The sequence below is a fragment of the Nerophis lumbriciformis genome, linkage group LG14 (assembly GCF_033978685.3).
Source record: "Nerophis lumbriciformis linkage group LG14, RoL_Nlum_v2.1, whole genome shotgun sequence".
Lineage (NCBI taxonomy): Eukaryota > Metazoa > Chordata > Actinopteri > Syngnathiformes > Syngnathidae > Nerophis > Nerophis lumbriciformis.
The window spans coordinates 23,641,324-23,663,969 of NC_084561.2; the positions used below are offsets into that span (position 1 = coordinate 23,641,324).

Consider the following 22,646-nt stretch of genomic DNA (forward strand, 5'->3'; position numbering starts at 1 on the left):
TGATTCACAACTTCGCCACTGATCCTTGGAACCTTGGCATGCACCGCACACTGGAGATGAAATAGGACAGGTTGCCTGACATCTTTTGCCGTGACTCTTTTCTCAGAGGTCTCCCTGTTCAAATTACACATCTATAAAGTGAGGGAAGGTATGTGACCGTATGGTTTATGAATCCGCAATGGCCTTGACAAAGGATACAGTATGTTCAGAGGGTAGGTGCATATGGCTTTGAAGTGTCTAAATGCACACTTAAGTGTGTAAATTGCTAAGTCAGCCTCTTAAAAACATGACCAAAACTGTTGTATTTTGGACTCCAGGTTCCGGGTTCCAGGTTCAATCCCTGCTTCTACCATCCAAGTCACTCCTGTTGTATCCTTGGGAGCGCTGCTCACACTGGTGTATGAATGTGAATGAATGTGTGGCGGTGGTCGGAGGGGCTGTAGGCGCTATTTGACAGCCACGCTTCCGTTACACAGGGCAGCTGTGGCTATAAAATGTAGCTTAACGCCATCAAATAATGAATGATGGGTTGTCACCTCTCTGTAAAGTGTCTAGAAAAGTGCCATTATTATTATTAATATTATTATTATTATTATTATTGTAACTGACCTTTTGAAGAATTTTTTTTTCTTTTCTGAATGGTAATATACTTTCAGAATTATGTTAAAGTATGACGGGTTCAGTAACAGTCTATTTTACACACCCTGTTTGAGATAAGATCATGTACCGTATTTTTCGGAGTATAAGTCGCACCGGCCGAAAATGCACAATAAAGAAGGAAAAAACATATATAAGTCGCACTGGAGTATAAATCGCATTTTTGGGGGAAATGTATTTGATAAAACCCAACACCAAGAATAGACATTTGAAAGGCAATTTAAAATAAATAAAGAATAGTGAACAACAGGCTGAATAAGTGTACGTTATATGAGGCATAAATAACCAACTGAGAACGTGCCTGGTATGTTAACGTAACATATTATGGTAAGAGTCATTCAAATAACTATAGCATATAGAACATGCTATACGTTTACCAAACAATCTGTCACTCCTAATCGCTAAATCCCATGAAATCTTCTACGTCTCGTCTCTTACGTGAATGAGCTAAATAATAATATTTGATATTTTACGGTAATGTGTTAATAATTTCACACATAAGTCGCTTCTGAGTATAAGTCGCACCCCCGGCCAAACTAGGAAAAAAACTGCGATTTATAGTCCGAAAAATATGGTGCTACTATTATTATGAATACATTTTAATATTCTGTATAAAATGCATGTGCTTGAATTTGTAGAACAGAATGCTCCTGTAACGGTACAGCGGAGAAGGAGACGGCACTCAGACAGGGACGTCGCTTAGCTTGCAGCGTGTTTATTAATATCAAATCAAATCAAATCAACTTTATTTATAATATACAAGAATGATATGTGTAAGTAATCCAAATTTTTGTGGTGTGACTATGTGAAGCGATTATTTATTGAGATAGATGAGGAAGTCCAGAATGGACAAGGTCTGGGGACAGCCAGATGGTCAGGGGCTTGAGCGAGGCGTCGTTGTCCGGGGGCAGGCGTGAGGTCGAGATCCGGGGAGGCAGCAGGAAGTCCAGAGGGAATCCAGGGAGACGAGACACACTGCTGGAAACCAGGGAATGACGCGGAGCTGCAGGATGACGACACAGTACAAGACACGATGAGCACAGAGGAGGGGAAACACAGAGAGCAAGGAAGCACATAGGCGAGGTAAGATAGAGACGTGTAAGGCTTATTGTACAAGTAGCTACGTTCAGGCACTGGAACACAGGACACACTGGCTTAAGAAGGAAGGGTGAGCTCTCATCGTCGTCAGGTGTGTTGATTGCAGATTGACCGCGCGGCTGCAGCAGGAGCGGAACGCCCGTGGGCGTGTCCAGTGGTGCGTTCAGAGGAGCGCACAGCAGAATGTGTGGCGGCAGGTGTTTGAACCGTCGAAGTTCCATTAGTAAGCATTTGATGTATTGTGCTGATATTCATATTTATGTGAAAAAAGGGTACCTTGAAGGACACAATGGATGTGCAGGGTTTCTCCCAGATTGCCAACATACCTGTGGCAGCGGGGGCGTGGCTCGGGGCGTAATGGGGATGTGGTGCATATGACATTATCATATAATTTGCATAATCTGTGATGATGCATATATTTTCTTTAAAAAGGCTAAACAAATGTTATACATACAATTCAAAACACATCTGTGTTATTCTAAATTAGTATTAACATATATTTTTACCTACTGTATATGGTTTTGCTCTATTTTTCAATTGTTGCTGCTTATTGTACAATGTCATTTGTTGAGATTTTTTTCAAAGTTTCTAGAGACCTCTCCAATCCTCTGAGTGACTTTCTTTATTAAAAATGACTATCAACTAAGCGATCATCTTTTTATGGTGTTATTGAAGACAAAATTGGTGCAGTTCAGCTAAATTTCCTTTCCTCCAGTAGGTCTTATCTTTGTCCATGTGGTAGTATTATGCTCTGGGCCTGTTTTGCTGCCAATGGAACTGGTGCTTTACAGAGGGTAAATGGGACATTGGAAAAGGAGGATTACCTCCAAATTCTTCAGGACAAGCTAAAATCATCAGCCCGGAGGTTGGGTCTTGGGCGCAGTTGGGTGTTCCAACAGGACAATGACCCCAAACACACGTCAAAAGTGGTAAAGGAATGGCTAAATCAGGCTAGAATTAAGGTTTTAGAATGGCCTTCCCAAAGTCCCGACTTAAACGTGTGGACAATGTTGAAGAAACAAGTCCATGTCAGATAACCAACAAATTTAGCTGAACTGCACCAATTTTGTCAAGAGGAGTGGTCAAAAATTCAACCAGAAGCTTGCCAGAAGCTTGTGGATGGCTACCAAAAGTGCCTTATTGCAGTGAAACTTGCCAAGAGACATGTAACCAAATATTAACATTGCTGTATGTATACTTTTGACCCAGCAGATTTGGTCACATTTTCAGTAGACCCATAATAAATTCATAAAAGAACCAAACTTCATGAATGTTTTTTGTGACCAACAACTATGTGCTCCAATCACTCTATCACAAAAAAATAAGAGTTGTAGAAATTATTGGAAACTCAAGACAGCCATGACATTATGTCCTTTACAAGTGTTTGTAAACTTTTGACCACGACTGTATGTGCTGATCATCAAAACGCCCACAATACTGGGAGGAGAAGACACACATATAATTATCTATTATTTTAAGTTTTTTGTACCAACCTGAACTTGCTTGTATATATCTTGTTTGCAGGAGTGTATGTGAGGGGACATTCTCAAAGAAAGATGCGGAAGAGTCGGAGTGTCCTCACAGTGTCTCCTAACAATGTAAGTCATCATCGTCTGTAGATACATGTATGAAACTTAATTAATAATACAGCTCAAGGTAAGGGGCATGGCACAAAGGGATGTTTTGTTCTGAAAATAATTGCGGTGGCTGTGCGAAAAGGTTGAACCCTCTAAGGCTCACAGAGTTGTTAAAACCTTAACCCCATTCATTACAAAAGATGAAATAAGGAGGTGTAACAGATACAATGAGTGTTAGAAACTGTCACAGATGAGAATAAAGGACTGGGGAGCTCAATAATTGGGCAAAAATGAAGCACAATGATCACTTTAGTGCATGTTCTGAAGGACCAAAAAAAGCATCGATAAGGTGAAAGAACAAAATAATGAGACCCAGGTACTGATGACTATGGTCTGCTGCGGTCTGACAGACAGTGGCTAGATACATACAGTACATCACTTTTAGAAGCAGAAACTAGGGAGCAATGATGGGCAACCACAGAGTCCTTCATACCAATTGATAAGAGATGTTCAACAGGTTCCCCTTTATAAGATTTTATGTAAAACTTTGTGTAAATGAACAACCATATGACTCAAATAATGTATGTGTTTCATTTGAAAGGGACCCGATGATGCATACACAACTTTTTGTATCTGATATTACCCATTTTTGTGCATTTGGGATCCACTTAAGTCCTCGTAAATTCACATGCATGCTAAAATCCTCTGCTGTTGCCATTTCTAATTAAAGGTAGCGTATAGTTCCAATTTATATCTGTTAATGGACTCCATATGGAAGCGCTAAAAGCTACAACATGGCTGAAGAAGACACAGTCGAATGGGGCTTGGCCTGGAGGAGGGCTTTAGCCTGTAAATAATATCGCCCACAAAAGGGCTCAATCTGAAGAGGCGGTCAGAAAGCGGCTTGAAGATGGTCTGTAAAACTGAATCTATGCATAATTTCGACCAAAACAGTTATATATTAAATTCAAACAACTTTATTAATCCCTCAAGGGGCAATTCATTTTCAGCAGCAGGTTGCCGTGGTTCACAAAGCCTACATTGCTCACAATAAATAAAAAGTCAATAAAACGTAAACAATACAACACTCTGAAAAATGTAAAAGTTTAAGAGTTCAAGAGTCTGACTGCACAGGGGAAGAATGATTTGTCCATTTGTTTTACACAATGGAAGGGCATAACGTCGCCCTAAAGGCAACAGAAAGAATTCCCTTGCAAGGACATGGCTCGGGGAGGCTAAAATGCTCTTTGCTTTGCGGAGGATTTGCTGGTTGCAGAAGAAGTTTACTCTTAGTTTTACTCCGGTAATCTTAGAGCAAGACTTAACAATACTATTCAGGCTGTTTGATCTTTAACTGAAAGACAGTGAAACCAACAAATAAAAGAAAAACACATAAGGGGGCGGCGTGGCGCGGTTGGGAGAGTGGCCGTTCCAACAACCTGAGGGTTCCTGATTCGATCCCCAGCTTCTACCAACCTAGTCACGTCCGTTGTGTCCTTGAGCAAGCTCCAGCCATCAGTGTGTGAATGTGGAAATAGTGTCAAAGCGCTTTGAGTACCTTGAAGGCAGAAAAGCGCTATACAAGTATAATCCATTTACCATTTACCATAAGACTCTCAATAAATGTTTTAATAAAAAACGACAGAGTATAACAGGCCTGACAGAGAAATAATTTAATTTTAGACCACAAGGAAGTGTTTGAAATGTAGGAAAAGATAATAATGAACCCTTGGATGTAAGTTCCTTTTGAACTGAGTAACACCGGCACACTCGGTGTACTCATACTTCCAGCTGCACTTACAGTAGCAGTGGTTGTGGGTGTTTGATAACATTGCTCAAATAGTCCACAGCAGAGAATGTGGGTGTGCATTACTCGGGATCATCTCCTGATGTAAGTTTGAACATTGTGTGCTTTTCATTCTGTATGAAAATAAATGTTTCCCTGGCTGTGTAACGTGAAGGCCGCATATTACTTTGTGTGTGGCTCGAAGCGCTACACCGCACTTCATCCACTTTTGACATATAATGTGTCTCTGCACTTGTTGAGGTTGGTTTAGATGCAGTATATCTGTTACAACCATTTAACATTAAGAAGACAAATGTCCGCCCTGAGATCGGTAGGTTGTGAGTTCAAAACCCGGCCGAGTCATACCAGACTATAAAACTCATTACCCATTACCTCCCTGCATCAAGGGTTGGAATTGGGGGTTAAATCACCAGAATGATTCCCGAGCGCGGCCACCATTGCTGCTCACTGCTCCCCTCACCTCCCGGGGACAAGGGGATGGGTCAAATGCAGAGGGTAATTTCACCACACCTAGTGTGTGTGTGTGTGTGTGTGTGACTATCAGTGCTATTTTCACTTAAACTTTATTTTAAAGCAACATCATGCTTGGTTAGTCTATTCACTGAAGAAAAAGACAAATATTCATGGCTGGTTTAGGCTCCTGCTTTGAGGATCAATTCATTCAAGGTCCAATGACACTCCCTGACTCTCTTTAATTGCCCATTGTTTGCTCACGGCAAACGAAGCTAACAAGCTAAATGTTCCACAAGTTTATTTGTAGCTCACTGTTGTTGACTTTCCGGAAAACACTGCCCCGTCTGTGTCTGACTGACAGATAGTTGGCACAGCTTCCAACTTTATTTTAGGATGTGTACTCAAGCCTGCATTTTTTAAAAAAAGGTGTCTTCCCTGAAGTGGTGAGCGTATACACGGGGCAAAGTCATCTAGCTCGGGGCCGTATAATGTCCACTAGGAAGGAGGTTCTTTGCTCATTATTAAATCATAGAATTTAAAAACTGACTGCTTGAGCTCTTTTTCTCTCAAGTGGTACAAATGATTGAGTTTATGTTCATGACCTGCACTTACAGTACAATATATAATATATATTTAGCTTGTGATATTATTGGCCGATAAATGCTTTAAAATGTGATATCGGAAATCATCGGTATCAGTTTCAAAAAGTAAAATTTATGACTTTTTAAAACGCCCCTGTACGGAGTGGTACACGGACGTAGGGAGACGTACAGAGCGCCAATATACCTTAAAGGCACTGCCAATCACATAATATCTACGGCTTTTCACACACACAAGTGAATGCACGCATACTTTGTCAACAGCCATACAGGTCACACTGAGGGTGGCCGTATAAACAACTTTAACACTGTTACAAATATGCACCACACTGTGAACCCACACCAAACAAGAATGACAAACACATTTCGGGAGAACATCCGTACCGTAACACAACATAAATACAACAGAACAAATACACAGAACCCCTTGCAGCACTAACTCTTCCGGGACGCTACAATATACACATATACAAATATACCCCCCCCCCCTCCCACACACACACACCTCAAGCCCGCCCCCCCAACACCACCCACCTCAACCTCCTCATGCTCTCTCAGGGAGAGCATGTCCCTAATTCCAAGCTGCTGTTTTGAGGCATGTTAAAAAAAATAATGCACTTTGTGACTTCCATCCCATCCATTTTCTACCGCTTATTCCCTTCGGGGTCGCGGGGGGTGCTGGAACCTATCTCAGCTACAATCGGGCGGAAGGCGGGGTACACCCTGGACAAATTGCCAACTCATCACAGGGCTAACACAGATAGACAGACAACATTCACACTCACATTCGACTTTGTGACTTCAATAATAAACATGGCAGTGCCATGTTGGCATTTTTTTCCATAACTTGAGTTGATTTATTTTGGAAAACCTTGTTACATTGTTTAATGCATCCAGCGGGGCATCACAACAAAATTAGGCATAATAATGTGTTAATTCGACGACTGAATATATCGGTATCGGTTGATATCGGAATCTGTAATTAAAAGTTGGACAATATAGGATATCGGCAAAAAAGCCATTATCGGACATCTATAGTTTTGAGTGATTAAAAATATATACAGCGCTATTTGGGGAGCCAAATCTGGCCTGGGAATGACACCATACTGGCCCCCGAGTTCAGTTCAAAACTTGTGAATTAAACCTTTTTGCAGCAGCTTCCTAAAAACACTAGAGTGCTCCTGTTGTACAGAGGAACTTGGACCACATTGGCAGATCCTTGCATTGACATTTTAACATTCTTAGCAAACCCAGAACCTTTGGGTCCAAACTTATGATTTAAATAATTGAGGTGTTCTTCAAAGCACCTCTTTAAGTCTTCTCCTTTTTGACAGTTACACATTCTTTTTTGTGATGTATGAAACAGTGGTAACTGAGGTGTTGCTGTAGATTGTTTATTTCAGATGCAGTCAGTAGTCATTCGTTCAACTTCTTTAGTTATACTAGTAGTGTTCATCAAGGTTCCATTTTAGGTCCTCTCTTTTTCATCATTTGAGCTTTTAAACTGGTGGCCTGCAAGCTAAGTTAAAAAAAACTTTAAACTCACATTTTTTGTAGCATTTTCTTAAAAAAACACTAGAGCGCTGTCATAGAGATGATCTTTGACTAGCTTTTTTGCAGGAGGTCCTTAGAAACAGCTGTGCACTCCTGTTACTCTGGCAAAATAAATAGACCAAGATCAAATGTCTACTGTAGAGGATGCTGGTTCTCCGGAATATACAAAACAAGAATACTAGTGAAAGGAGTGAAGTCTGGCCCCCCGGTCTTTAGCTTTCTCTAAATGAGGCCCCCAAAATAAAAAATAATTTAGTTGTTTACAGTGTGTGAGTAAATGATGTGGCCTATAGCAGTGGTCCCCAACCTTTTTTTCACCATGGACCGGTTTTCATGTAGGCATTATTTTCAGGGACCGGCTTTCCACTTGTGCCAGATGAATACAGCAAAAATAAGTGCATGAAAAATACAGATCACTATAACGTTGCATTAGTAGGAGCCCAGGGCTTGTTCCTTTGCAATAAGATCCCCAGCAGGTTGATGGTAGTAAATACCATCAACCTGCTGGGGACTGCAGATGGAAATCAGCCTTTGGCTACAATCTGTCACATTTTAATTTTATATGTTCTTTAATGTGCGTTGTATCATGTCACAAAGTTATAACAAATGGCAACTTCCTATGAGGAGTTTTATTGTGCATTTGTAAACAAGCTTATTGGTGTGTCCAGTGCAGGGGTCGGCAACCTTTACCACTCAAAGAGCCATTTTGACCAGATTCACAAATTAAAGAAGACAATGAGAGCTACAAAACTCTGTTGAATTTTAAAATGAAATAACACTGCATACAACGTTTTTTTTTTGCTTTGTACTATGTAAAACCAGGGGTCTCAGACACGCGGGGCCCACACTTTAATATGAAAATTTAATGTTACTGCGGCCCGCGAGTTTTATATGAATGGCGCTTGACAGCGTCATACTTGCCAACCCTCCCGATTTTTCCGGGAGACTACGCAAAATTTCAGGGCAACTATTCTCTCGAGCGTGCCGTGAAGGCACAACATTTAACGCCCTTTACAACCTGTACAAACAGCGTACCGGCCCAGCCACTGGATGTATGAGGCTTCTGCTAACTCACAAAAGTGACAGCAATGCATACTTGGTTAACAGCCACACAGGTCACACTGACGGTGGCCGTATAAAACCACTTTAACACTCTTACTAATAATGCGCCACACTGTGAACCCACACCAAACAAGAATGACAAACACATTTCGGGAGAGCATCCGCACCTTAACACAACATAAACACAACAGAACAAATACCCAGAATCCTTTGCAGCCCTAACTCTTCCGGGCTGCATTATACACCCCCCCTACCACCAAACCCTGCCCACCTCAACCGGCGCACGGGGGGGGGGGGGGCAAGGTTGGGGTGGGCGGGGTTTGGTGGTAGCGGGGGTGTATAATGTAGCCCGGAAGAGTTAGGGCTGCATGGGATTCTGGGTATTTGTTCTATTATGTTTATGTTGTGTTAAGGTGCGGATGTTCTCCCGAAATGTGTTTGTCATTCTTGTTTGGTTTTGGTTCACAGTGTGGCGCATATTAGTAAGAGTGTTAAAGTTGTTTTATACGGCCACCGTCAGTGTAACCTGTGTGGCTGTTAACCAAGTATGCCTTGCTGTCACCAACGTGTGCCAGCAGCAGTTGCATACAACACTTGTCTGGGCTGGCACGCTGTTTGTACAGGTTGTAGAGGGCGTTAAATGCTGTACCATCACGGCACGCCCTTATTGTAATTGTTAGGGTGAAAATCTGAGAATATTTGCCCCGGTAGATTTCTGGGAGAGGCACTGAAATCCGGAAGTCTCCCAGGAAAATCAGGAGGAGCGTTAAGTATGCAGCTGAGCCGCATCAGAGTGATCAAAGAGCCGCATGCGACTCCGGAGCCGCGGGTTGCCGACCCCTGGTCTAGTGGGACAGGCGAAAGTTAAGTCGGAGAAAATTCAGTTGTTTATAAATTATTGTATGTTTCTCTGCGGCCCGGTAGAAAATACGTTATGGACCGGTACCGGTCCTCGGACCGGTGGTTGGGGACCACTGGCCTATAAGGCTCGAAAGGGCATGAGATTTCGCAATGCATTGTGGGCGGTAGCCATTTTTGTTTGCCAAAGCTTTTGTTTACATGGCTGTACTGTACCTGCGGTAATGTCAGCGAGAGCAACAAACTGGATTAAAATAGAAAAATCAATGGACTGTACCGAGACAAACTGTACACTATTTCAAAGGCTCACTACCTCGAAAAAATAAGTAATAATAAGTAAAAATAAGTGGTGGAAATGATCCTTAGGAGCCCGCCCAGTAGACAAGAAATTTGAGTAAGCCGACGCAATTGTCGAAGCTAAACTTGCCTACATTTTGTTAACGGAGTCAGTTTTTATACCGGACAAAAATTACAGAATGCAAAGTCTTTTAAAGCTTATTGTCATCCATTCTAATTGCGCGTAATCTATGGCTTACATCTCTTATGTCCGAGATGGAGTGAGGGTGCCCACTGACTGCCCAGTCTCATTCATAAGCAGGTTTCCCTGGAAAAATAAGCTTATATTACTTTTAAATGCTTTGATCACTGTGCTACCTTGCCGAAAATAATACTCATTCCTGTTTGGGCTTACCCATGACTAGATGTGAACAGACACCGCAACATGCTTTTTTTCCCCAAAAATACTGTACACCCTCCCTTCCACATAATATCTCTTCGAATTGTAAATAATCAAATATAGACACTTTTTCTTATACTTTCTGATCTCTCTCTCTCTCTATGTCCACTACTTGCTGTACATATCCTACCAAGTCAGTCCTACACTGTTTCAATATCCATTTCTCTGATGATGCAATTGTTGATGCTGATTGTTGATGACTGAAGTGTTGATACCAACCAAACCTAACCCCACCCCCCTCCATATCCCACACCCCGGATTGTAAATAATGTAAATAATTCAATGTATATACTCTGATGATTATCTTGTGTGATGACTGTATTATAATGTTAGTATATATTAGATAGTATGTATCTGTATCATGAATCAATTTAAGTGGACCCCGACTTAAACAAGTTGAAAAACTTATTCGGGTGTTACCATTTAGTGGTCAATTGTACGGAATATGTACTTCACTGTGCAATCTACTAATAAAAGTTTCAATCAATCAATTGTAGCCCACAGCAAGAATGACTCCCGTTAACAGCCTACTAAATGCTACGTGTGACTCAAACTTACCAGTCTGAAAATGCCGTGAACACACCAATATGTACCATGTGATGCTGTTAAGTTATTTTTGATCGTCTCACGGCTGCTATGCAGGCTATTTTTAGATCCCGAGTTCTGTGGCTTTGCTTTCAATGACAAAAATCTTGCCAAATCGTTTTTTTTCCTGAAGCGATCATGACAAGGATTGTGGCAGTTAATGCCACATGTTCACGTCATCTTTGGAACTTATTAAAGAAAAGAAAAAAAGCATTATCGCAGAGTCCTGCATTTAGCCATGTAAACAAGCTAGAGGCCAGCAAGACCCACAATGCATTGCGTTTACTACGGAACACTTTCAAGCCCCATTGTGCAACAGTGCAGTTGACGTTTTCTAGAGATTTGTTTGGTGTGCCTCCGCAAAATAAGTTTGTATGCAACTAACGACACTTGATTGATTACAAATGGGAACGATTCAGTCCTGCGCCGCGTTTTGTTTTTGTTGTGCTGCTGTACTGATTGGATGCAAGCTAATTTCTTCTCCTGTCCTCAGCTCAAACTCTTCCATGTGTCATCAGACCAAACACAACATGGCAAAGGCAGTAAATGCATGCATGGTATATCATTTTCTTCTTGGTATTTGCTACAAAAACAACCAACACATAATTAAGGAAAACTACCACCTCTACAATTTTTATAAAACACCTTTTCTGTAGGGTGATTTAAATTGCAACAAGCATCTCATTACTGATGCAACAAAATTAGCATTTCTACCATGGTGTCGTACTTTACGTTTACTGCTTTTTCTCCCTTTCCCATTAAGTGTCTTGAGATTCTTCACTCTGCTACCCCACATCACTTCCCTTCTTCCGTGGCTGTTGAGCTTGTGTTTACAGGGAGCACAGGTCAAATGGAACAGCTGTTCATTCTTTAATTAGAACGCATCAAAAACTATGGATGGAAACTTGGCTGGCCAAAGAAATCACTCATCCATTAGTGCACACTTTGATTCCATCGCATGGCATCCATCTCAGGCTTCCTAGGTTTAGATTATTGATCTGTCCTAATGAGCGGGGCATTCTTTCCTCACCACTTTGTTTCATGACAAGTCAGGGGCTGTGAAGCTGCATCCACAACAACAGTAGCGCTTCCCCTTCATGGTCAACTGTGACCTTATTCCCTCAGCCATTGTTTTCAGATGCTTGTCGTTCTGAGCTCTTTTCATTATGCTGGTATTGGGATACTGTTGCACTGTGGTAAAACACTATTTTCAAAATAGTATTATTTTCATTGACGACTCAACGTAGGTCGTTAATAAATGATCAATGATAATCAAGCAATAAATGAAAATAAGCTCTAACTTTGCCGTCATCGATAAATTGACAAGTCCGACGTTCAAAACAGGGTACAAGAGGGTTTATGCCGTTCACGGCTCCTAGCACCTGAGTGTGTTTATTCAATAGCAGAATTAAATGAACAGAGTGAATCCTCTTGTCAGTCATCGTCAATCTTTGTCTCTGTGGGAGGAGGTTGGACTGCTAGCTTACACACACAGGATGCACGGACTGAGATCTGTGCAAGACGCTACTCACTACCAGGTAAAAAAAACAATTATGAGGAAAAAAGATCATTTCAAAGCCAAATGTCCATCCATCCATCCATTTTCTACCGCTTATTCCCTTTGGGGTCGCGGGGGGCGCTGGAGCCTATCTCAGCTACAATCGGGCGGAAGGCAGGTGCATGTCTTTGGAAGTGGGAGGAAGCCGGACTACTCGGAGGGAACCCACGAAGTCACGGAGAGGACATGCAAACTCCACACAGAAAGATCCCGAGCCCGGGATTTAACTCAGGACTACTCAGGACCTTCGTATTGTGAGGCAGATGCACTAACCCCTCTGCCACCGTGCTGCCCAGCCAAATGTCCGGTTTGGGAATATTTCAGTTTCAAATAAGTGAGCAAAATCAGCCCATAAACGGGGCGGCATGGCGTAGTGGGTAGAGCAACCGTGCCAGAAACCTGAGGGTTGCAGGTTCGCTCCCCGCCTCTTACCATCCAAAAATCGCTGTCGTTGTGTCCTTGGGCGGGACACTTCACCCTTTGCCCTCGGTGCCACTCACACCGGTGAATTGAATGATGAATGATTGGTGGTGGTCGGAGGGGCCGTTGGCGCAAATTGCAGCCACGCTTCCGTCAGTCTACCCCAGGGCAGCTGTGGCTATGAAAGTAGCTTACCACCACCAGGTGTGAATGAATGATGGGTTCTACATGTAAAGCGACTTTGGGTACTTAGAAAAGCGCTATATAAATCCCAGTTATTATTATTATTATTATTATTATTATTATTATTATTATAAACACGGATGAACGAGTCTTCTTATTTTACTTCTACTTCTGCTACAACTCGGAGCTGTGTCACATCCAGAAGTTCGCGGATGACACAGCCATCGTCGGGTACATCAGGGACGGCAGAGAGGAGGAGTTTCGGAGCCTGGTGAGGGACTTTGCTGTCTGGTGCCACAGGAACCTTTTGCAGCTCAATCCGTCAAAGACCAAGGAGCTGGTCATTGACTTTGGGAGGTCGAGTACAAGGTCACAACCTATTGGGATCGAGGGAGTCGAGGTACAGACCGTGGACTCATTCAAGTACCTCGGGGGGTGGGTGGACAATAAGCTGGACTGGACTGTTAACACGGACCACTTGTACAGGAAAGGACAGAGCAGGCTGTACTTCCTGAGGAGGCTGTGCTCCTTCAACATTTGCAAAAAAACTCTCGTGGATGTACTATCAGTCTGTGGTTGCCAGTGTTCTGTTCTACATCATAGTGTGCTGGGGGGCAGTACATCTAAGAAGGACAGCTCCAGACTTGAAAAACTGATCAGGCGGGCCGGCTCTACGATCGGAATGAAACTGGACTCACTGGTGACGGGGGCAGAGAAGAGGATTGTGGAAAGACTAGTTAGCATCCTGGATGATGCCAGTCACTCTCTGCATACCGTTATCAGTAGCCAGAGGAGCCTGTTCAGTGCTAGACTGCTTCATCCCAAGTGCAGGACTAATAGACTAAAAAACTCCTCTGTCCCACACACCATCAGACTGTACAACTGGGGGGGAGGGGAGTTCTAAGATGACCGGGGATGCAAAACAATAACAATACTAAGATAAACTGCAACAAAAAACAGTGCAATTAACAGTGCAATACATTTTCATAATATGGTCACTACTGCCTAGTTTCTCTATTTATATTCTTATTTTTACTGTTACATTTTTATTCTTATTGTTGCTTTTTATTTTTATTCTTATTGTAATATTTTCTATTTTATTTAAATTTACACCGCCATTATTTACTTTTTACTTTTTAAATTAGATCTCAATTCTGTACGCTGCTGCTGGAATTTTAATTTTCCTGAGGAAACTCTCCTGAAGGAATCAAAGTTCTATCTGTCTATCTGTCTATCTGTCTATCTGTCTATCTGCCCATCTGCCCAATTTGTTCTAAAGTTATAGCAACAACAAGGACAAAAAAACTACCACCCGACCCAGTTTTTTCAACTGGGAGAAAAAAACTGTGCTTCTAGATGTTAAATATTTATTAAAGTGCAATTTTTGTTAACAAAGATTACAAGTACATATTTTTTTATTGTTTGTTTACTTATTTAGGGTAGTTAAAAGTTATTGACCTTCCAATGTACATCTGTAAAAAAATACTATTGAGAAATCAAAGTTGATTGTGTTTAAAAGAGTATTTATTAATATTACTTACTATATTAGTTATATATTAGTGCTTAATTTGGTGTCAAAATAATGCTGACATTAATATTGTTTATCTGCAGTAATCTGTGGGACGGTATATCATCCAGCAAAAAGTATAATTGGCCCAAGCATATGTGAACAATCATGTTTTTAACAGGATAATTTTAATTAAAGTATAAACTTCTTAGCTTCTTAATTAGGTATTAAGCAGGAATATCCGGTGGTGGCTTACTTTCCGATATTCCGATATTGCTCAACACTTCATTTCTTATACAGATATCAACTAATACCGATATATGCAGCAGTTCTTCCCTCAAACTAAAAATAAGACAAATAATGCGTCGTAAGACATACAGTAAATACGACTTCATTAAACCCTTAATTTTGTTAGGGTTGTGTGTTGGTCTTGACCCCAGAATGCAGACACAGAAGAAGGCGTGCTGGTAATATTGTATTTAATAACAAAAATCAAATACAACTAGTAGAGCGAGAGTCCACACAAAACAAAAACTAGTGCAACAGAAAAGTGCACAGAAAGTCCAAAACGGCTACTAAAGACACCATAGATGCAAAGCACAAAAGCAACATATACAATACATACACAACGATTCAGCACCATCCAGAGGACATAGCTGGTACATGCAGCATCCTGATTGGCAACCAGGAACAGGTGTGTTTTGATTGCCAATCAGGGACAGATGATGGAGCCAGATGATGGAGAGGAATGGTGGCAAATTGAGGCAAATAGGAACGAAAAGTAAGCACGCGAGACAGAAAAAAATACAAAATACAAGAAAATAAAGTAATTTAAAATAATGACACATTTAGGTAAAACATTTGTAGAATATGCTTGCATTTTTCAAAATCCGAGATGTAGTGAAACCGCAATATTTGAAGCTTGTTGTGGCGAGGGACGACTGTATATTTATTTATTTGTTGTTTTTATTCAGTCATTGGTGGAGCTAAGGATAATATTTGAATATTGTTTTTAATATTGTTGTGCAGCACTTTAGAAACATTTTTGTTGTAATGTGCTATATAAATAAAGTGGATTGGATTTGATATATTGTATTTCAATAGTTTTTTTTTGCTGCCTTCAGTCTCCTTTTGAAAAAAAAATCCGGCTCAATACATGTTTAAATAAATACTGTAATCTGCACCAGAATAAAACATGTTCTTTCCTGGTCTTTACCATTTACAGTACCAAGTTGTGTTGAATTTTATATTGAAAATAATAACAAACAAGTTGATTAGCATTAACTTTGTGTAGTTTAGAAAAAAATACAAATGCACATACTAGGGTTGTACTGTATACCGGTATTAAAAAAAAATAAAAAAATATTTATATATATTTTTTGTTTTCATTGTGTTTTCTGACCAGTAAACACGTAGCGTGAGGACGTTCACATTGACGCAAATGAAGATAGCATACATTTTCTTTTTCATCAGCGTTGTTTAAACAGGAATAGCAACTGGGATCTGTTTTTGACAAAGCATCCCTACCTGTGATGGTACAGTAACAAGCAAACACAGGCACAAACCATACAAAGTTGTCTGTTTTAAGCCTGGTGGAGTTATACATACAAACCCCCAAACCAGTGAAGTTGGCACGTTGTGTAAATCGTAAGTAAAAACAAAATACAATGACTTGCAAATCCTTTTCAATCTATGTTCAATTACAACTGTAAAGACAAGATACTTAACGTTACAACTGGAAAACATTGTTGTTTTTTGCAAATATTAGCTCATTTGGAATTTGATGCCTGTAACATGTTACCAAAAAGCTGGCACAAGTGGCAATAAATACTGATAAAGTTGAGGAATGCTCATCAAACACTTATTTGGAACATCCCACAGGTGAATAGGCAAATTGGGAACAGGTGGGTGCCATGATTGGGTATAAAAGTAGATTCCATGAAATGCTCAGTCATTCACAAACAAGGATGGGGTGAGGGTGACCACTTTGTCAACAAATGCGTTAGCAAATTGTTGAACAGTTTAACAACAACATTTCTCAACGTGCTATTGCAAGGAATTTAGGGATTTCACCATCTACGGTCCGTAACATCATCAAAAGGTTCAGAGAATCCCGAGAAATCACTGCACGTAAGCGATGATATTACGGACCTTTAATCCGGTACTGCATCAACAAGCGACATCAGTGTGTAAAGGATATCACCACATGGGCTCAGGAACACTTCAGAAAACCACTGTCAGTAACTACAGTTTGTCGCTAAATCTGTAAGTGCAAGTTAAAACTCTACTATGCAAAGCGAAAGCCATTTATCAACAACACCCAGAAACACTGCCGGCTTCGCTGGGCCCGAGCTCATCTAAGATGGACTGATGCAAAGTGGAAAAGTGTTCTCTGGTCTGACGAGTCCATATTTCAAATTGTTTTTGGAAACTGTGGACGTTGTGTCCTCTGGAACAAATAGGAAAAGTAACCATCCGGATTGTCATAGACGGAAAGTTCAAAAGCCAGCATCTGTGATGGTATGGGGGTGTATTAGTGCTCAAGGCACCATTAATGCTGAAAGGTACATTCAGGTTTTGGAGCAACATATGTTGCCATCCAAGCAACGTTACCATGGACGCCCCTGCTTATTTCGGCAAGACAATGCTTCATAGTAAAAGAGTGCAGGTACTAGACTGGCCTGCCTGTAGTCCAGACCTGTCTCCCTTTGATCAACTTAAGCTGTACATCAAGCAAGAAAGGGAAAGAATTCCACCTGAAAAGCTTAAAAAAATGGTCTCTTCAGTCCCCAAACATTTACTGAGTATTGTTAAAAGGAAAGGCCATGTAACACAGTGGTAAAAATGCCCCTGTGCCAACTTTTTTGCGATGTGTTGCTGCCATTAAATTCTAAGTTAATGATTATTTGCAAAAAAAAAAAAAAAAATCTCAGTTGGAACATTAAGTATCTTGTCTTTGCAGTATATTCAATTGAATAGAAGTTGAAAAGGATTTGCAAATCATTGTATTCTGTTTTTATTTACGAATCACACAACGTGCCAACTTTGCTGGTTTTGGGTTTTGCATCAATATACTTATCAGCACATTTTCAAGCAGCAACACCAACATCCTTCATCACAATGACATTGTAGACAATTGGAAACACTTTCAAACATGAGGAAATGACTGACACACTGAAGTGCGTTTGTGTACCACTTGTGTTTGTGTGCGTAAGTGACACAAGTGTCCAATCCCATTTTTCCAATATCATCAAAATGCACATTGTCACAGTTGGTATAGCAAATTCTACTTAGTTTTTACCACAGAGGTAACATTTACATCAGGAGCAAAACAAATTGATTGTGTGTTGGTGGATCATAGAAGAAGATTGTAATCTGTATTTGTTTGTCTTTTGTTACCACTCCCTGAAGCCCAGTGAACTATTTGTGCATACAAACGAAATGCATAAAGCTAAAATGACTTAATCTATTGTCAGCCAATTTTGTTGCCGAATGCAATTTTATGGTCTCACGTCACATGTTCTGCTCTCAAGAGAAAGTGGGCAATTTATTTCTTGTCTTGTCACAGACGGGAGGATCCGGCTTTTTCACAGCCATTAGCAACAGATGATGAGAACAGAAAGAAAGGGTTCTGAATATTTTGCCACACGGTTTTATTTATATCCTGTTCCCTTTTTCCATCCTCGCGGGACCGTCTTATCTCAGTTAGCAGCCCAATAAATCAACCTGAATAAAAACATTATTGCCCAAATGATTCAAAGGGTTATGTTGCGCAGATATGACATACAGCATTTCTCATCTAGTCCTGGTTTAAAGTGTGCCTCACAGCAAAACAGGATGTAAAAATGATTGTTCCACACTGCATCTTAACAATATATGTAACTAATCAAACAGTCACTATGTGCACCAAATTAGTCTGATTTCTCAAATAGTTAGTTTTTTTGTATTTTCACCTATGTGGGAAGTCCAAGTTTTCAAATGTGACTATTGGTCAAACGCCATGTGCGCTTATTTCATTTTAGCCCGGATAGCTGAATTACTTTTCCGGTTGACCTATGACGTCACACGAGGATTTGCGGATCCTTACAACTTGTTTTAAAGGGGAACATTATCACCAGACCTATGTAAGCGTCAATATATACCTTGATGTTGCAGAAAAAAGACCATATATTTTTTTTAACCGATTTCCGAACTCTAAATGGGTGAATTTTGGCGAATTAAACGCCTTTCTAATATTCGCTCTCGGAGCGATGACGTCACAACGTGACGTCACATCGGGAAGCAATCCGCCATTTTCTCAAACACCGAGTCAAATCAGCTCTGTTATTTTCCGTTTTTTCGACTGTTTTCCGTACCTTGGAGACATCATGCCTCGTTGGTGTGTTGTCGGAGGGTGTAACAACACGAACAGGGACGGATTCAAGTTTCACCAGTGGCCCAAAGATGCGAAAGTGGCAAGAAATTGGACGTTTGTTTCGCACACTTTACCGACGAAAGCTATGCTACGACAGAGATGGCAAGAATGTGTGGATATCCTGCGACACTCGAAGCAGATGCATTTCCAACGATAAAGTCAAAGAAATTTGCCGCCAGACCCCCATTGAATCTGCCGGAGTGTGTGAGCAATTCAGGGACAAAGGACCTCGGTAGCACGGCAAGCAATGGTGGCAGTTTGTTCCCGCAGATGAGCGAGTTAAACCCCCTGGATGTCTTGGCTCACACCGTCCCTTATGCCACCGAAGATGATCAAGAGAAGAATATCGACCCTAGCTTCCCTACCCTCAACTCCAAAACTGGACAGATCAGCTTTCAGGAAAAGAGAGCGGATGAGGGTATGTCTACAGAATATATTAATTGATGAAAATTGGGCTGTCTGCACTCTCAAAGTGCATGTTGTTGCCAAATGTATTTCATATGCTGTAAACCTAGTTCATAGTTGTTAGTTTCCTTTAATGCCAAACAAACACATACCAATCGTTGGTTAGAAGGCGATCGCCAAATTCGTCCTCGCTTTCTCCCGTGTCGCTGGCTGTCGTGTCGTTTTCGTCGGTTTCGCTTGCATACGGTTTAAACCGATATGGCTCAATAGCTTCAGTTTCTTCTTCAATTTCGTTTTCGCTACCTGCCTCCACACTACAACCATCCGTTTCAATACATTCGTAATCTGTTGAATCGCTTAAGCCGCTGAAATCCGAGTCTGAATCTGAGCTAATGTCGCTATAGCTTGCTGTTCTTTCCGCCATGTTTGTTTGTGTTGGCTTCACTATGTGACGTCACAGGAAAATGGACGGGTGTATATAACGATGGTTAAAATCAGGCACTTTGAAGGTTTTTTTAGGGATATTGCGTGATGGGTAAAATTTTGAAAAAAACTTCGAAAAATATAATAAGCCACTGGGAACTGATTTTTAATGGTTTTAACCCTTCTGAAATTGTGATAATGTTCCCCTTTAACTGATGTCCGCTGTAGTATTGGCACATATTACAAATATGTCTCTAATGGCTATGCTGATGTTAAATAGCAGACTGACGATCTGTCACTTCACTTCTGGTGGTGGTTCCTCGTTTGGTGTTTGTTTCCTATCGGCGCTCTTATTTCTGTTCCCCTTCCTGCTTTTCTCCCTGAGCGTTCGTTTCCCTCACCTGTCCCTGATTGGCAGGCTGGCACACCTGGTTGCAGTTGCCAATCAGGTGGCTATTAATGCCTGCCTCACCTGTTCCTCAGTGCTCGAGGATTGACTATGTTTAGAACCGTTGTAAAACCTCTTTGACGGCCACGTCTGGCCCATGTACTTGAAACACAAGTACATGGGCCATGACTAGGTGTGGCGAAATTATTCTCTGCATTTGACCCACCACCCTTGATCACCCCCTGGGAGGTGAGGGGAGCAGTGGGCAGCAGCGGTGGCCACGCCCGGGAATCATTTTGGTGATATAACCCCCAATTCCAACCCTTGATGCTGAGTGCCAAGCAGGGAGGTAATGGGTCTCATTTTTATAGTCTAGTTTGAACTCACAACCTACCGATCTGAGGGCGGACACTCTAACCACTAGGCCACTGAGTAGGTTGTAGGAGTCTTGTGTATGGGGCCCCGGAATTTGGTGCTCCACCCCTGCAGAGTGCACATACTGTAGGCCAGGGGTGCCCATTCCGTCGATCACGAGCTACCGGTCGTTTGCGGAGGGTGTGTCAGTCGATCGCCAGCCAGGCGTTAAAAAAATAGACCTAAAAATTAGCAATCATCAATCTTCACCAAGAGGTCACTTTCGTCACTTGATTGACATTCACGACACCCGAGAGTCTTGTGAGATGATGTTGGCAGCTGCGAGAGCATATTTTTAAAAAAATGACCGAGAGGAGGGCGAGAAACACTTTTTATTTCAACAGACTCTCACGCCGTACCTGCCGTCACAACTCTAAAGACCGACTGCACAGTTCCTCTCTTCACAATAAAAGCCCTGCTTCATCCTTCCTGCGCTAACAAAATAAGAGCCTCAGAAAGCTGGCGTGCTTACAGAATTTGCCGCCAATGTATTTCTTGTAAAGTGTATAAAAAGGAGTTTGGAAGCTAGACAAATAAGATGCCAAAAACCAACCACTTTCATGTGGTGTTGGACAAAAAGGAGGACTTTTTTTCTCCTCCATTCAAAAATGTGGACGTTATCAGCACTACTGTCTGATTCCAGTCAATGCAAGTCATCAGAATTAGGTAATTCACCGACTTATATTCTTGTCTTCATGAAAGTAAGGAATCTATATGTTAAACCTGCTTGTATTATCATTAAACACCTTTAACTTGTTAACAAATGTTTCTTCCATAAAAAAATAAATATAAATGATATGTATTAATGAGGTAGATCCCTTCGACTTGGTCAATTGAAAAGGAGCTCGTCTGCAGAAAAAGTGTGGCCACCCCTGCTGTAGGCATACCAACCATGTCTATTTATCCGTTACACCAATCCAGGAGCAACATAACATATTCATATAAGCGCAATGTGCAGGGTTCGTAAAAACCTTGAAAATGCTGGGATTTTAATGTGGTGTTTTCAAGGTTAGAAAAATGCTTGAATTTTGGGTGCAGTGCTTGTAAATGCTTGGAAATATTCATCGTATTTCTCGGCAGTCTGACTCAATAGGCTAATTATAAAATAAGTTTCCTTAAAAATGAAAGCTACACACTTCATCTGTAGGCTTTGCACGAGCCCTTACATTAGATTGTTGTCATGCCAGAGCCGTATATGTCGCCCCCAACTGGACAGTGGTGCATCGGTTCATCATGCCGGGAGGTCGTCGTTTTAATGAACATTGGATGGAAAATGACAAATACAAACTTTGGATAAAACGTGGACCAAATCCACGTGTAACCTGCTGCAAAGTATGCAAAAAGGAAATCCAACATGGTTCAATGTATTTTTTGCTACATTATTTTGGTTGTCTACTTAACTTGTCTGACGACCTCACTTAAAGCAAACAAGTTACATTTTGACGTTTTGGTTAATTGCATTAAATGGTTACATTATTGGACTTCTTTGTACTGTGAAGGTCATGTAATGTATAATTTGTAACCTTTTTCACAACTTAGAGCTGAGTTAATATGAATTAATTTGTAGTTTTTACACAACATGGTTGTATGCGTTTCTTGCTCTATTATTTTCGTTGTCCACTTAACTTGTCTGGCTAACACCAATGACATTGAATAGTCACACTGCTTCATTTTCTATGCCCCATTCAGTTAATGATAACTGCTGGTTCAATGTTAGGCTTAGGTTTTAGCAGATTTTCCCTATTATTCCTACAGACAGCATTTGGTGACCTCAAACAACAAGGCTATGGATTGATTCACACTGGTTTGTGCCTTTTGAAGGGTACTGGAAAATTGATCTTGAAAGTCCTTAAAAAGTGCTTGAATTTGGCCATGGAAAAAGGTGTACGAACCCTGAATGTGGGTGTTTCTGTTCCAATTGTGTGAGAGAAAAGGACAACACCTTTAC

The 22,646-nt window shown here is 41.1% G+C and overlaps 1 protein-coding gene across 1 annotated transcript in view; it reads left to right on the forward strand.

Annotated features, from left to right (window-relative positions):
• pde4ba (phosphodiesterase 4B, cAMP-specific a) overlaps positions 1-22,646 on the forward strand; it is a 460,485-nt gene that overhangs the window by 53,456 nt on the left and 384,383 nt on the right. Inside the window, exon 2 of the mRNA XM_061975773.2 lies at positions 3,280-3,353. Coding sequence (XP_061831757.1) covers positions 3,312-3,353 — 42 coding nt within the window. The 5' untranslated portion in view covers positions 3,280-3,311. The remainder of the gene's footprint in view (positions 1-3,279; positions 3,354-22,646) is intronic.